Genomic DNA, 15,188 nt, shown 5'->3' on the forward strand with positions numbered 1-15,188 from the left:
CAGAACTTTCCGCAGATTGCAAATCTGGGATTTCAATTCAGATCCGACAGCAAATAACTGAGTTATGGCCGATCAAAGTTTCGGAATAGTATATTAAAACACCGAGTTTCATAAGGCAATTTTTTAGGCACGAATCCAAGTTTATAAAACGAGCGGCAAAGCCGCGAGTTTTATAATGGATGAGTGCCTAAATGGCCTTATGAACGAGGTTTTCATATTATTTTTCCTAATTTGTTCACGTAACAGAGTTATTTTCGCTATTTTTCAATTCGTTTTCAGTGCTAGAATATCCATTTCGATACAGAATGTTAGAATAGCTTTGTTTCCATAGCAACTTGGGAATGTTTAAGATACAAATTAGGAAAAGTTGATTTTCATTTTTCCTCATTTTTTCCTAATTATTAAAGTTAAATATCTCGGAAACTATTTGAGATTTACGGTTGGGTCATTCTTTTTCTCGGCTCATTTTACGTTAGAAAATGTTATCAAATACAAATACAAATAAGCAAAAGTCAAATGAAAGATTTTCGCACTCGGGAACATTTCTTGACATTTGAACTAGGCCACCAGTTATACAAGTCGTAGAATGTTACATTCGGCTATGTGCAACGGACTTAGTGGAGAGGATTTTGCGAGCTTCACGGCGCTAGTTCCACAGCAAGTTCACACAAGTCATTGACACATTAAACCTAAAATCCCTATGTTTTTTCAAACGTCAAATTTTAACCTCCTGAATAACCAAGTTGTAACTATAGTTTTATCGTTTTTCTCACCTTAAAACGAGCAAAATGTATGATAATTACTTATTGTCGAACTATCAGAAGCTGATAATTGAAATTTTAAGTGACTGTGACGAAAACAAACACTTTTCTGTCAACATCGAGTAAGTGCAGGTGTTATGTACACAATTTTTTCCAGCCTGATTGTAGTTTTGTAGAATTGTCGGGAAATGACCCCAATTTAGGAAATAGTTTCCTCGCACAGCCGGAAAATTCACTTGAGCAATGGGACCAAGCTCTTCTCAATGTGCAAACAAATTTAATTCAACAGTCAGAGGAGAATTACCTTTTCAAAAAACACGCGAAATGTCGGATTTTTGGCTTGCCGTTATACCCAGAGTTGCACAGAATTAAATTTCCCCAAAACGACGATTATGACAAGTTTTTGCAGGTCTCAGGTTAATTGCACTACCTCAGTTTATTCTAACTGAAAGAAAGGCACTGTTTTTAGGATAACAGCTGTAAAAATGTTTGAATATCAACGACAGTATGTTTGTGCGAAATGCAAGAATCTCATGACTGTAAATGCACAATATCATTTGAAAAACATCATCAAACCCCCCAAAAAGTGCCAAAATCCTGAAGGATGTCAAGGAACGACGATACTTTCCATGGGGGAACTCAATGCTGAGTTTTGCAAAGACTACCAAGAGGTCAAAATACAAGAAACTGTCAGCAAACTAGATGTTGGATCAGTTCCAAAAAGTATGTGGGTTACCTTAGAAGATGATTTGGTGGATACATGCAAACCTGGAGATAATGTCACCGTGTGGTTGGTAGCATTGTCTGTTTTCACACAGCTTTCCAACTGCTATTTTCAGTGGATTTGTTAAACTACGACACGAACCTTTTATGGTTGGAAAAGAAATGGAAATGGAGTTGGTTCTCAAAGCCAACCATGTCCATGTCAACAACAACAGCACTTCAATTCTTTCCCTCACGGCTGAACATAGAGAAATGTTCCAGGCGTTCTGGAAAACCTACAACGACACCCCATTGGCTGCCAGAGACATGATCTTAAAGTCTATTTGTCCAGAGGTTAATAAATCACGCCTTTGAGACTTTTAATTGGCTAGCTAAAAAGTTTTCTAGATTTTTGGACTGTTCATAGTAAAACTAGCAACAGCTGTCGTCTTAGCTGGTGGTAGCAACCTCCACAACAACTCTGATACTGGAGTCAGAGTCCGCACAGAACCCCACATGTTATTAGTGGGCGATCCCGGCACTGGCAAATCTCAACTCCTTAGATTTGCCTCGAAAATTATCCCTAGATCTGTGCTAACAACTGGAGTTGGCTCAACAGCTGCTGGTTTAACAGTAACAGCGGTTATGGTACGTTCTTATTGGTGTTTGAACTTGAATCAAGGCGGAGTTTCAGGAAAACGGGGAGTGGCAACTAGAGGGAGGAGCTCTTGTAATGTCAGATGGAGGTATTTGCTGTATTGATGAGTTCAATACTATGAAAGAACATGATAGGATGAGTATACATGAAGCTATGGAACAACAAACAATCAGTGTAGCTAAAGTAAGAGTTTTATTGTTTTTTTTTCGTAAAATTTCATCGTTTTTAAAGGCAGGAATAGTCTGCAAACTTAGCACGCGGTGTTCGATCTTGGCTGCTACTAATCCTAAAGGCAATTTAGATCGTTTTCAGCCTTTAACTATGAACGTTGCTCTCCCTAGTCCGTTGCTAAGTCGGTTCGACTTAGTGCTACTCCTGAAAGACAAAGTTGATGAAGAGTGGGATTCCCATCTAGCTGATTACATTTTAAATTCTTCTGATTGTAATTCGTCCAAGTTTAGCGATAGTGTTAACTGGACTATTGAGACATTACAGGTAAGAGGAAACCTTTCTTTTCACAGTTCATGGTTTTATTTGAAGGCTTACTTCGCTGTCATTAAAAAAATTCATCCTGTGTTGACCGAAGACTCTAATAAGATCCTGAGTGGTTACTACCAAGCTCAAAGAAGAAAGAGTTATCGAAATAAAGCGAGAACAACCGTTCGTCTTCTTGATAGCTTAGTTAGGTAAGTTCTGGGAGTAACAAAAATGAGTTACCTTAAAAATTTAATTAAGATTGTCGCAAGGTCATGCAAGGCTCATGTTCCACGAAGAAGTCTCGATCATGGACGCTGTAATAGCTGTGATATTAGTTGAGACTGCAATGGAGCCCGAATCTTCTGTTTTCAATTTAAGTTTCAATCTTAGAGAAGATTTTCCCCAAAATGCCAAACAAAACTACTTAGAGCTAGCTGAAGTCGTCCTTAAAAAGCTAGATTTGAATGATTTACTCCAGAAAGAACATCATCCGCAAAGAAAATCGCAACCAAGAGACAATACGCCAAAAGTTAAAACCGAAAAACCAAGGGAAAAAGAAGTTGATAAGGAGCGTTTCGACGGTGAAAAGACTGAACAAACTCCGGAAGAATCAGAATTAAACCAAGCAAGATTTCCTAGGGGCCAAAATGAAGAAACCAATGACAGGTTTGGCTGTGGTTCGTCGAAAGCACAAAAGCAGATCGCAGATCCACCTAAAAATCGATCTAGATCAAAATCGTTTCAGGAAAAAACATGCGATAAAAGTGCCAATGCGCCAGTATTACCAGGTCCAAGTTGTAGATTGTTGCAAGACGAAAACACAAGATTTTCCAGTTGCCAAAATGAAGAAACTGTTGAGGCGGGAAAAAGGTTAAGTTGTGGCTCGTCAAAAGTCCTAAACCAAGTCCCAGATACACCTAAAAATCAACCATTATCAAAATCACCTGGGCAAGAAACATGTATTAAAAGTGCCAGTGTGCCTGTGCTGTCGCAAAGAACAAAAATAAGAAACAAGTTATGCAAATTTAGATTCATTTCGAAAGAAAATGAAGAACCTGGGGCAAAGATCGAAGATTCTAATAAGATAACTCACAGTGAAGATGCTTCCACCATTGCAAGGAATATTGAAGTTCCTAAACCAGTTAAACAAAATATAGAACCAACTGATAACATTTTTGAAAATGAAGACGATATATGCGACATTTCTTTAGTTCCAAGGAAGAGTGAAGAGGAGCTTGTACAACATACAAGACCACTTGAATTTTTTGAAGATGAAGAAATTAGTGATATTTCTTTCGCAAATGTTGTGACAAGTACCCAAACCTCTGTAAAAAAGGTATTTGAAGAACCTAAAATGGAAGAAAAGTTACCAAAGAAGAAATTTAATTTCAAAAAATTGGTAGCTCCTGATAAACCAGCGACTTCCAAAGCGCCAGCTTCAATATTTGAAAGCCATGAGGATATTGATAACATGGACTGGGATCTATAAGAGTTTTGTTACAACATTTAGAAAATAAAATTATTTATTTTGAATTAAAAACTAATTCATCAGCATCCCGACTGCAAATTCAGCAAGCAAATACTTTTCGTTATATTAGTGGTGGTATTTAAAGTAGACTCCATCCCCAACTGGAATACTCTGGTCAATATCAGCTTTCCATACTCTTGCATCACCGAAACTAAATCAGACAGTTTGTCCAAAACACTCGCCACCACATCTCCATTTTTACTGTCCAAACAAGTAAGAATTGCAGGTAAAGCCTGCGACGCGGCTTTCGGATTATACTTCAACCACCTCACTATCAGTGATAGCGCAAGAGTCCTCACGTTACCACTAGACGAACCGATGTAGTTGTACAAGTATTGAGACGGAACTTCAAGAAGCTGTGGCTTTTTATTAGTTATATGGTCGAGTTCTTGGAGAACCGTCAAATTTTCTGAAGATTGTAACGCCGATAACAGTTGGGGCCAATGCGGGGGCAAAGGATCCATCATAGGTGACATAGCAGTGCGCACCAAAAGCTCAGGAGGAGTGTTTGCATCACCCACCGGTAAAGAAACGTTGCACAAAAGAGGTCGAATTCCCGGTTGTACCATTTGGATGTCCCTGCAAATTTCAATAATTAAACTCGCGGAGTTTTAACATGATACTTACATCAAAACCGATCCGTGTTCTTGTAAATACCGCGAAGCAGCTTTGATGTCGTGCGTCATCCAGTGTTGGATAAAAGTAATCATTCTTTGGATTAAAATCGACAAGTCTTTACCATGTCCATGGTACTGCAACAGCAAGAAGTACGAGTCCAGAATGTCGCATAATGTTAAACTTTGTTCAAAGACAGTCGGTTGTAACAGCTCCAGAAGCCCCAAAATTTGCCCAAACAACAATAAGTGTCCTCTGTTCTTCAAGACACCGTAATCGTACTGTGCTCGTCCTTTCAAGCTTCCAGCCAACATAGGGAGTTGTCGCAAGACCAAAATAGGATGTGTTGCTGCTAATTTTCTGGCACAAAGCTCCAAATCTTGACTTTTCCGTGGCCAGTCTTTACTCCGTGGAGTTGCAGCAAGAGCACTTAGCAAGCAATGCGAGATTTCGTCAGCCGAACTGGGACAATTCTTCGCGAACGCCTCCTTGGAGATGTCTCCTTTGGAACTAATCAGATCCTGCCCTGATGACGGCAACGACATATAAATCATTAAGAGAAGCTCTCTCGAGTGGACATTGCCATCAGATTCTTCCAACAAAACCCGAAGAATATCCGAAGCACAGCTTTTGATGCACTTGAGGAGTAGTACCAGACGTGATTCCATTTTCTTCTTCCAGTTACTCGCATTTTGTTTGCTTTCTTCAAGGATATATTTCATCAAAATTAAAGCCTGAAATTCAATGATAAGAATGAGTGGTGATGCTGTGGTACTACCTTGTCCTTTCCTAGTTCGAAAACATCCTCAGAGTGGTAGTGTTTGGGGATGGCTTTATCGCGCCCTTGCCACAATTTGGGGCTTTGTGTTAGCGCACATAAAAAATCAAGAGCAGAGACCGGACAGATGTCAGAAGTGTCTTCTTTCAGAAGGTAGTTCATGATACTGTTGAGACTCTGCCAGCTGGCTCTTTGCAGTACCAATGACATCAACAACGGTCTAAATGAGAGACTTTCTTTGGAAAACAGAAGGTCTTTCTACAAGGAAAAATCGTAACGTAACAAGTTGGTTTTGAAGACGTAAACTTACTTGTAATTTCTGTTTCTGCGAATTAGCAATTTCTAATTCCACTGTTGACAACCAGTCGACAAGGAGCCCAGTCTTCTCTTCCTGCGACTTCGCTTCTGATAACATTGTCCCTAGATTTTCTCCCAAGTTATCAGCACTACCATCAACTTCCATCGTTTCTTCTTTTTTGATTTTCTTTTGTCCCGCCTTCTGGCTTTGTTTGAGGAACTCTTTTAGTACAGCGTACGTGGAATTGTGCTCATCCGCCATTTGGTTCAAGAAGTTTGTTGCCATGGTGATCATTTCTTTGTCAGTGACGTTTTTACTTGAAAACAGCAGTCGCATGAGTGGGGCCACGGAATTGTATTTCAAAAGAACGGGAGTTATGTAGTTTATTGGAAGGGATTTTAAATAGTTGAATACTGCGTCTAAAGTTTCCTTGTTGAACGACATCTGCAATTTATGTTAATTGAAGAGTTACGAAGACCCAACACACGTCTTACCTTAGTTAAACTCAAGATGTCCTTATTTTTCTCCCCAGAGAAATTCGGACTGAAGATGTTATTCAACAAAGTCACTACATTCTCATTCTTGGTTGCAACGTGTTGGTTCTTTACCAATCCCGGTAAAACTTTCTTCGCCTCAACTTCAATCTTTACGTTAACATCTTGAACGACAGGCATTTGCATTTCTATAGCTTTAACGAAAGTTTCTCCACCGATCGCCCCTCTCTTGTTTTGCACTTCAACCAACTGTATCATGTAGGTCTTATCCAAAACTGAATCAACGACCAATTTTGGATCTAGAAGAGTCGCCTTATCTAAAGTATTCAACAATTTACTAATCGATGTCGTTGGAATTCCGAACGACTGAATAAAAAGAACCAATTTCGGAGGCTCTAATTTTTCAATTGCCGCGTCAACCAGTCGAGGAACGTTCGATCTGATCATTCTTAGTTTCATCCAGTCTGGCAAATAAGTCGTTGATTCGTTGGTATCGGGGGTGAGGGCTTGGGGATGTTCCCCGTTTTCAGGAAACCAGAAGTTTAAAAGGGTGTCGAATGGTTCGAAATGTTCTAATGGGCCATAAGTAAGAAGAACGATGGCTGCGTGAATCACCAAAGTTTGCATGTGGCATTGTTCGCCAGACACCCAAGTGACCAACACGTACTCGCTGTAGTTTTGCAGAGAACTGTAAATATCTTCAGAGAACTCCTGTGCTTTTTGGATATGTGTTGTGAAGATCGTGAGAAGATTCTTCAAAGTTTGGTTCTCCGGACCTGGAAGAACATACGAGGCGACACTGTGTCTTTCTATAATAACCGAAGATAAATCTGCGATCAACTCGTGGAGTTCTGTGAAAGAGTCATTACAGTCTTGGGTCGCTAGAAAATTGATATAGCTTGAAACCCTGGAGGGATTAGTTTCAATCTGTAGCGCCTGTCGTAAGAACTGGATCAAAACCGGCTTGATCATAGTAAAATGAGGAAAATGACTAATATAGTTCGTCAACCAGTTGGTGTTGTTCGTTTCAGTCTCTTCGTTAGGTCCCAGGATTAAATTCAACCCTTTCGTCGCCTGAGTTCTACTCGCCCCATGGTCGGAAGTTAACCTCCTGAACAAGTACTCAAGAACCTCACAAGCAGTTTGAGGATCATTTTCATTAACCACAGTCCTCAAGTGTGCCAACAACTGGCCATGTTTCGTCAATTTTTCAGTTGGCGCAGTTGATAGGAGGTACTCACAAAGACATTGAACGGGTAAATGCGCCAGAGCACCCTCTGAGTTGTGTACTAATTCGGCCAACCACGGCATATGCGCGGTACCACCTTGCCGCGACATTATATCCAGCAAAAAATCAGGATTCCGGGATCGGCAAAGGAGGTGTCCCATGCGATGACTATTATTAAGGTGCTGAAGTTGGTCGAGTACTCCTTGAGGAGGACGCCTCGCCTCTCCTTCAGGTCTCAGTTCCATTAATTGGGGTAACAGCAAACTAGTCTGTTCCGTGATCTCCATTTTAGTGCTCGCGGCAGCTAGATGAGTCTCAAATTCTAGGATTTTTTGCTTTTCGAGAGCTAGAATTTGTTGTTCTCGCGATTGAAAGTCTTCTTCCAAAGACGTCATCGTCGGTGGTGGGAATGAAAAGTGACTACAATAAAGAAAAATTACACATTTTCGGGAAAATCAGTACGACTTACTTTGTGATACACATCTCCATGAACATCCGCAGCGTCGGGTACTTATTCCAGACTTCATTCCCGAAAGTCATGGGATTATGGGCTGCTAAGATCAACAGAATCAACCACACCTTCCAGTACAACCCAGTAATCGCCAAACTCGGTGGAGTGTAACCGGCAGGCAACGTTATATTCTCTGGATAATTATAACTGCACAGATTAAAATAAATCCCGATAATCTCAAGATTATCAACGACCAAAGGTGGAGCACAGTCTTGTGGTAAATTCGCGGCTCTTCTTATCAACTGATCGCTAATTTCAATAGCTTCAGTAGGACTTATTGGATGTTCTTTGGAGTTTCCTATCAATAGAATTCTCAGAAGAGTCGCTTGGAGTAACGGAGCTTCACTCGTGAGTCTCAGAAACAGATTTCTTTCATTTTCTCCAGGCCACGAGTCAACTTTGTAGTAGTGCTCAGCTTGTTCTAGGAACAACACTTTGAGAAGAACATGATGGAAGTCGTTGACGCTCGGTCTGAAAACTCTCAACGCTGAGTCGTTCAACCATGTCACTGCTTCTCTTTGAATGTTACTGACTTGTTTTTGGAAGACTTTCAAGACTGTGACGTCCCGTTTATTCTGAGTGGATGCATCTCTGACTTGGGGGCTAACACAGAGAAGCATGCACATGCAAACTAGGTCACCCAGAGACAAAAAAATGCGTTCTCGAAACTCCGATTCTCTGACACTATTAGCGAATTCTTTGCGTTCCCGGAGAAGAGAATGGACAATGCTGAGGAGATTGAAGTCGTGGCGAAGAACTCTGTTGATTTCCTTCAAAAGAGCGCGCAGTGAGCGCAGATAATCGTCTTTGTTTAATAACAGCTCCTATGGATTATGGAATGAAAATGAGTTTTCTGAGGGGTAAACTTACCAGACAAATGTCGGCGAACGCGTCTGCGCTGGCCTCCGGTGCCACTTGAAACAGTGCCCCAACAACAATCAAATTATTTGTGTTCCTCGCATTTGAAAGCTCATTATAAATCGTGTATTTCAGAAGAGGGTACAAGTTTTCAGGAAACGAAAACACCATTTCACGCAGACAATTGTTGAAGTAGTTAACCATAGGTTTGTTCTTCAATCTGAGTTTGCTGAGTTGAGCTATTATCTCAAGATCTCTTTGAGAGTTCGCGGAGCAGTTATAGCACAGATACGCGAGCAGTTCTTGAGCTGGTTTCATCAACTTGTGGTTGTGTAACCAGTTTTCTATTCTTGAAACCGCAATGATTCTGATTTCAACCAAACCACAAGCGATGCTCAAAAATCGGACGAAGTTTTTAGTGATGGTTTCGGGTTGCTGCCGACGCGCGAGTTGTTCTTTAATGGCTTCAAGTACGATCTTCTCAACACTTTCTTGCGATTGGGTGAACCGAGGGAATACTTTCACGTTCCAATTTTCGACGGCGGCTTTGTGTTCAATGAAAGCTGCAAGAATTACGAAAACGATGTAATAAATAAAACGAAATTTTTAATTTACCTTCAGCTTTACTATCATCATCCGCACTGGTTATAGTAAGGGGGCTGGAGGTTTCTCTGGACGTGGAATTCCAAGTTTCAGATTTCAGCAACGAGGATGGGGGCAACTTTGTGTTGAAAGCTGTGACAATATTGTCAACAAACGGTTTGCAGTAAGGATTATCGATGAAAACTCGATCGGCAACCGCATCTTCGACGTAAATCTATAAGAATTAAGGTGAATTTCTGGAGGATACAGTTGAATTTAGATACCTTGACAAAAGCCTCAGGCCAGTGTCCAACTTCAGCAAACGCATGAGTCAATAAATTCATGAACAAGATATGAAAATAGGCGTTGCTTTTGTTGACTCCTTTGAAACCGGAAGCGACATCGCGTCGTAAGACTCCTACTATTGCCGAGATTACATTCTCGTTAGTAAAGAGTGACGGCTTACAGCTACAAGACAGTAGAAGACTCAGATACACAACTTTACAAATCTTCGTTCTTTGTCCTTTTAGGGCACGAATAATGCCTAGGATATACCCAACCTACAAGACAATACTGTTATTTTCACAAAACTAATTAAAAAGAACTCACAGCTTTGTCAGTATTCCCTGAATTAACCGCCGTCATAATATTCTCAAACAGATCCGCAGTTTCGCAATCTACAGCCAACGCCTCCCATGGTTCAACCCCCATCCTTTCTGGATTCATGCTACTACTGGAAGGTCCAGCTATTCCAGGACGCGCCCCTGGTAACGCCACCTTCATCTTCTTAGACGGAGGCACACTCAAACTTGAAGAACTCCCTTCCCTTTTTAACTTATCAGGACCTTTGCTTGAACTTGATGGTAAAAGCGAGCTACTCGTAGTCTTGGGCAATGGTACGCTGCGTTTGGGGTCATCTCTAGGCGATGATTGCTTGGCACCCAACGCAATAAACAAGTCTGGAGGCTGCTGAGTTATCTTGGCTTTGGGGCCGCGAGCGCTCTGGCTCTGCCCCGGCTTGTTTCGGTCCATGGTGGAGGAGCTAACCTCAAAAAATCTGGAGAGCCCTTAAACAAAATTGCGGTTTTTCATGTTGCCCCAGAGGACTAAAAACGATGGGGCACATCAACTTTCACAGATTTTCTATAGTTTTCCCTGTAGCATTAAATAAATTCATCAGCCTTTACTGTCAAATGTCAAATAAATAATGATGGTAGCGTCCTCTAATGGCTAAAACTTGCGAAAACTTAAAAGACGTGCTCCCATTGGCTCAAAGCTGGTTAATTTGTTTACGTAAGCTTGAACTAGAGGGCCGTGGTATGATTGTGACAGTTGAGCACATGGTGTAAATATGACCTAAAAGAAAATCTACGGTTGATTTTTTTATATTTATGATTACGAACCGCCATGGGAAAGGTAAGCAATGAGATAAATTGAATATAATGTACTCATCTTTTTATAGGTTCAACGATACTTCAATAAAAGCGAAGACGAACCATCAAAATCCAAGTCTAAAAAGCGCGAAACTGTAGTCTATCATGTAAAACCAAAGCAAAAGCGCTGGGGTAGAAGAAACGCCGACAAAGAAACCCTAAAGTCGCAACCCAAGAAAAAATATGTAGTAAAAGTACCAAATCCCAACCCCAAATTTAAAGGAAAAGTTCCAATCCCTAAGGAACTCCTTAAAAAGTATGGCAGAGGCAAAGGCATTAGCTCCACGGGGATAAAAACAAAAATACATCAAAAGAAGTTTGAGAAAAAGGAAGAGGTCTTCAAGTTTGCTACAAAACAAGCTGCAAGAGCTGAGGTTTTATTAACAGAGGATGATGGGTAATTGGTAACTCTATTTTTTCTTTAATTCTTGGTTTAGATTCTTAGAGGCAGATGATGGAGAAACCACAACTCAGTTCACTCAAAAACAAATCTCAGAAAGTGTAGATATTACAGCCGCCACCAAATGCTTTGAGCTTCGGCTTGAAGATTTTGGGCCCTACCGCATGAAATACACGAGAAATGGTCGACACTTATTGCTAGGAGGGAAGCAAGGACATGTCGCTGCATTTGACTGGGTCACAAAGAAACTCCACTGTGAAATAAACGTTATGGAGTCAGTTCATGATATCAGTTGGCTCCATTTGGAGACTATGTTTGCAGTAGCACAAAAAGAGTGGGTTTACATGTATGACCATCAAGGGATTGAGCTGCATTGTGTTAAGAAACTGAACAACGTCACCAGGATGGAGTTTTTACCTTATCATTTCCTGTTAGCAACATGTGTAGGTTTTAAATTTGGGTTTAAAACTCAATCAATAGACGATTTTTATTTTCAGAGCGACTTAGGCTATCTGAGTTGGTTAGACATCTCAATAGGACAGTTGGTAACTCAGTTTAATACAAGACTAGGACGGCTGACCATGCTGGCCCAGAATCCCTGGAACGCCGTCATGTGCCTTGGTCACGTCAAAGGCGTCGTTTCTATGTGGTCCCCCAACTCCAAAGACCCTTTAGCAAAACTTTTGTGTCACAAAGCCCCCTTAACAGCTCTACACGTTGACCCCAGAGGACAATACCTTGCAACTTCAGCAAGCAACAGGGAGCTCAAAATTTGGGATGTTAGAAAACTTGAAGGACCTGTCCAAGAATACAAGTTGATCACAGCTGCAAACAATTTAAATTTCTCACAAAAAAACATGTTGGCTGTAGGAATGGGCAATGTTGTTGAAGTTTACAGGTCTGCCTCGACTTCAACTGTTTTTTTAATAACAATAATTTGTAGGGATTGTTGCACGAAGCGCGCGAAACGACCTTATTTGCGCCACCGCTTCGTTACTTCCATTGGAAATTTAAATTTCTGCCCTTACGAGGACGTTTTAGGGGTCGCAACAGCGAAAGGAGTCACCAGTTTGCTTGTCCCTGGAGCTGGCGAGCCCAACTTTGACGCACTTGAAGCAAATCCGTTCCAAACTAAATCACAGAGACGTGAGGCAGAAGTCAAATCGCTTTTGGAAAAGGTGTGATTAGAAGTATCAAATATAAGTCTTATTTGTTTGTTTTAGATACAACCGGAACTGATCACTTTAGATCCTAATTCAATAGCGGAAGTTGATGTTCCTTCGCTCAAGAGTAAGATTGAAGCGCAACAAAAATTACTCGTGAGTTTTTTGTGTTGTTTTTACAGTTATGTAATGTTGTTTTCAGCACGTTAAACCACCGAAAATCAATTTCACGCCGAGGAACAAAATGAAAGGGAAAGGGGGGTCGGTGCAAGTGGCGAAGAATAAGAAAATTATCAAAGAACAAGCTAAAAAAGTAAGTGTTGTTTTTTTAGCACTGAGGGGGTGTTAATTTTGTTTGTAGGAATTTATCAAGGGTAGCAAGAATTTGGTTCCCAAGGTATTGGCGGAGGTTCCAAAGAAACCTAAAAAAAGTGGTGTCTTAGATAGGTTTTTACCTAAAACCAAAAAAGTCTAACCGTTTATTTTAGAATTAAAGAAATTGTTTCATCCACCAGCGAGTCTCTGTTTGCTACATTCACCTGAAATCATCCCTTGAGCTTGTGATTTGGTAATTTGAGGTCTTACTGTGATGAGTTCATTGGATTTATCAGATTTTAGTTTTTGGACCAAAGGTCCACCTCCTTTTAAAGGCACAGTGGCAATGATTTTTATATTCTGATCAGCAACGACTTTTTGAATCTGATTCTCAAATTGTTTGCTTAGTAATTCCATTTTTCCAATCTCATCTATTATAAGAATGGAGCTTAACTAAAAAAATAAGAATAGGATGAAATTTTCAGACAATTCCCTCATGTTACATTGCTGAAGACAGGCAGCGCGACTTTCTCAAAATCCTCAATATGGACGCTATAGCTCCCGACTTTATATTTCGAATCTGCGTTACTAAAAACAGAATTGTAACTTATAGATTTCCGTGATGTTGATACCTTTTCCGAGCTAGAATTCCTCTCTTATCATCTAATGTCACAATATCAAATCCTACGCGATAATTTCTGTTGTCTCGCAGCTCTTCAGTGTAAAATCCAGACACTTTTACCGTCATATCTTTGAGCCTGGTCGCGACTTTCTTAGTGAGGGTAGTTTTCCCAATTCCTGAATGACAACCACTGAAAATGTTACCCTCAGATCAGTTATTTTACCTGGGAGCCCTTGAAGAATTATCCTTGTCATCTTTCTGTGTTAAAATAAACTAAAAGTGCCCCTTGAAATTTTGCTTTGATTTTTCGACCTAACCTCAAATCATGAATGTCAACATTAGGGACAATTTTGATTGGACGAGCTGTAGGGCGCACATATTTGAAAATATTCTGTGTGTAGGTGTTCTATTTTATATTTTAATACGAAAACAAGTTATCGTTCAAGAAGCAATAAATTAAATCTGCAATTAAAACAAAACTGCATTTCTTTAAATTAATATTTAATCTTATTCCAGATAAGAAAATAGTCAATTTTCCGCGTAGTTTATTATTCCAGGTAGCTATTTAAGCTTGAACTTTGTAAGATTTAAGGTGTATAACCATGAAACTGGTAATATTTGTGGTTGTTCTGTTGATTTTTACCTTCAGTGAAGCATTTTTAAATAAAGCACCCCCAAGTCCGTTCAGAAGTCCGTAAATAGAAATGTTCCCCAGGAGGAGTTTAAAGAATATTTTTCAGGATACAGACAATGCTATAATCCCAATACAGGACATATGATACATGGACAATTAGTGCGTGTATTCAGAGAGTGTAAAGTTGCTCGATGTGAATATGATGGAAGTACAACATATTATGGGTAACTATTAGTTTGACTTGATAAAAATTTTATTTCAAGTCAACTTTTTATAGGTGTGAATTTGAAATTTTTCCTGAAGAACAATGTGAAATGTTAAATGCACGTAATTTCAATGCTCCTTATCCAGATTGTTGTCCTATATTATCATGTACATTAATATAGGAAGTACCATGAATGTATATATGTGTAAATAAATGTCTTCAAGTGTTTTAGTCCAGTCAACAAGAAGGTAGGTAGGTGTACGTGAAAAATAAGCAAAATTCTAAAAGTTTTTAAATTTTCGTCAAATGTATAAGTAAAACAAATAATAATTTCCAATTTGCAGGAGGTCCACAAGTTACTAAAAAAAGTAAACGCAATTTTTCTTTACTATGTAAATTTTTTTTTTTCAAAAAAGTGCATTTTATACTGAATAAACAGTGGTTTTTTATGTAGTGTTAAATTTTTTTTCAATGTGGAACATTATTACCTTCGCTATTTTCTCCCCTGACTACATAAACAAACATTACTAATTCATAAGGTTTCTGATGGCAAAAGCAAAGCTGCAAATTTAATAAGCTTTTACTAAATATAAGATAAAACAAGTGTTAATTTTTATTGAATCATATTTGCAGCTCTATTGTAATTTTTGTTCGTATAGTTTAACAAAAAAAAAACGCATTTCAAGTAACTTCCGAACCACTTCACTATGCAGCAAATTGAGATTTATTGCTGTTTTTATTTGTTGTACAATTGACAAAAGTTTCAAAACTTTTGAAATTATTTCGATTTTATTGTCTTTATTATTGATTGACCTCTTTGGAGAGTTTTACAGAACGGAAACGTTTTGATTGTACAAGTTGTGCCATCTTTGTTATTTTAGATTAAATATAAAGTTTTTGCCAGACTGAAACTGTTAAAATGATTT

At 39.4% G+C, this 15,188-nt stretch overlaps 4 protein-coding genes across 5 annotated transcripts; 2 read left to right on the top strand and 2 right to left on the bottom strand.

Moving 5' to 3' along the window:
- The first annotated feature begins 686 nt into the window (after positions 1-686).
- Positions 687-4,198, top strand: LOC148173103 (uncharacterized). The gene is made up of 9 exons (XM_088038362.1): positions 687-883; positions 930-1,177; positions 1,218-1,551; positions 1,601-1,817; positions 1,872-2,111; positions 2,158-2,304; positions 2,353-2,616; positions 2,662-2,807; positions 2,857-4,198. Exons 1-9 carry the CDS (start codon positions 789-791, stop codon positions 4,085-4,087), a joined length of 2,922 nt encoding a protein of 973 aa, XP_087894488.1. The 5' UTR covers positions 687-788; the 3' UTR covers positions 4,088-4,198.
- IntS1 (integrator complex subunit 1) lies at positions 4,098-10,709 on the bottom strand. Its single transcript, XM_088038361.1, has 10 exons — positions 10,100-10,709; positions 9,775-10,050; positions 9,524-9,725; positions 8,921-9,471; positions 8,009-8,874; positions 6,312-7,959; positions 5,830-6,261; positions 5,520-5,777; positions 4,754-5,475; positions 4,098-4,705 (listed from the first exon to the last, which is right to left on the bottom strand). The coding sequence occupies exons 1-10, from the start codon at positions 10,520-10,522 to the stop codon at positions 4,147-4,149; spliced, it is 5,937 nt and encodes a 1,978-aa protein (XP_087894487.1). The 5' UTR covers positions 10,523-10,709; the 3' UTR covers positions 4,098-4,146.
- Positions 10,710-10,787: 78 nt separating this feature from the next.
- LOC148173105 (WD repeat-containing protein 46) lies at positions 10,788-12,997 on the top strand. Of its 2 annotated transcripts, XM_088039358.1 has the most exons (8): positions 10,788-10,906; positions 10,953-11,320; positions 11,361-11,766; positions 11,821-12,221; positions 12,267-12,501; positions 12,547-12,642; positions 12,689-12,799; positions 12,848-12,997. In XM_088039358.1, exons 1-8 carry the CDS (start codon positions 10,898-10,900, stop codon positions 12,959-12,961), a joined length of 1,740 nt encoding a protein of 579 aa, XP_087895484.1. In that variant the 5' UTR covers positions 10,788-10,897; the 3' UTR covers positions 12,962-12,997. The 2 variants fall into 2 exon arrangements, with proteins under 2 accessions (XP_087895484.1, XP_087895483.1); XM_088039357.1 differs by having other exon boundaries at positions 11,821-12,501.
- On the bottom strand, positions 12,794-13,773 carry LOC148173106 (uncharacterized). Its single transcript, XM_088039359.1, has 6 exons — positions 13,647-13,773; positions 13,434-13,599; positions 13,305-13,389; positions 13,072-13,254; positions 12,963-13,025; positions 12,794-12,908 (listed from the first exon to the last, which is right to left on the bottom strand). The coding sequence occupies exons 1-5, from the start codon at positions 13,675-13,677 to the stop codon at positions 12,966-12,968; spliced, it is 525 nt and encodes a 174-aa protein (XP_087895485.1). The 5' UTR covers positions 13,678-13,773; the 3' UTR covers positions 12,794-12,908; positions 12,963-12,965.
- Between the last annotated feature and the right edge of the window lie 1,415 nt (positions 13,774-15,188).

Source organism: Gnatocerus cornutus, chromosome 6, assembly GCF_029298725.1.
Source record: "Gnatocerus cornutus isolate USDA-ARS CGAHR chromosome 6, icGnaCorn1.1, whole genome shotgun sequence".
In the NCBI taxonomy this organism is placed as follows: domain Eukaryota; kingdom Metazoa; phylum Arthropoda; class Insecta; order Coleoptera; family Tenebrionidae; genus Gnatocerus; species Gnatocerus cornutus.

What these genes read in the sequence shown, in the direction of transcription:
- LOC148173103 (XM_088038362.1), top strand. Translation starts at nt 789, where the DNA reads ATGTATGATAATTACTTATTGTCGAACTATCAGAAGCTGATAATTGAA. An exon ending in TAAAGTCTATTTGTCCAGAG is followed by an intron (nt 1,818 to 1,871) that starts GTTAATAAATCA and finishes AAAGTTTTCTAG; the next exon opens with ATTTTTGGACTGTTCATAGT. An exon ending in GGACTATTGAGACATTACAG is followed by an intron (nt 2,617 to 2,661) that starts GTAAGAGGAAAC and finishes TTTTATTTGAAG; the next exon opens with GCTTACTTCGCTGTCATTAA.
- IntS1 (XM_088038361.1), bottom strand. Translation starts at nt 10,522, where the DNA reads ATGGACCGAAACAAGCCGGGGCAGAGCCAGAGCGCTCGCGGCCCCAAA. An exon ending in CGTTCGCCGACATTTGTCTG is followed by an intron (nt 8,875 to 8,920) that starts GTAAGTTTACCC and finishes CATAATCCATAG; the next exon opens with GAGCTGTTATTAAACAAAGA. An exon ending in ATGGAGATGTGTATCACAAA is followed by an intron (nt 7,960 to 8,008) that starts GTAAGTCGTACT and finishes TCTTTATTGTAG; the next exon opens with TCACTTTTCATTCCCACCAC.
- LOC148173105 (XM_088039357.1), top strand. An exon ending in ATTTCCTGTTAGCAACATGT is followed by an intron (nt 11,767 to 11,820) that starts GTAGGTTTTAAA and finishes TTTTATTTTCAG; the next exon opens with AGCGACTTAGGCTATCTGAG. An exon ending in AAGCGCAACAAAAATTACTC is followed by an intron (nt 12,643 to 12,688) that starts GTGAGTTTTTTG and finishes TGTTGTTTTCAG; the next exon opens with CACGTTAAACCACCGAAAAT.
- LOC148173106 (XM_088039359.1), bottom strand. Translation starts at nt 13,677, where the DNA reads ATGACAAGGATAATTCTTCAAGGGCTCCCAG. An exon ending in AATTCTTCAAGGGCTCCCAG is followed by an intron (nt 13,600 to 13,646) that starts GTAAAATAACTG and finishes GTTGTCATTCAG; the next exon opens with GAATTGGGAAAACTACCCTC. An exon ending in AATCCAATGAACTCATCACA is followed by an intron (nt 13,026 to 13,071) that starts GTAAGACCTCAA and finishes GGATGATTTCAG; the next exon opens with GTGAATGTAGCAAACAGAGA.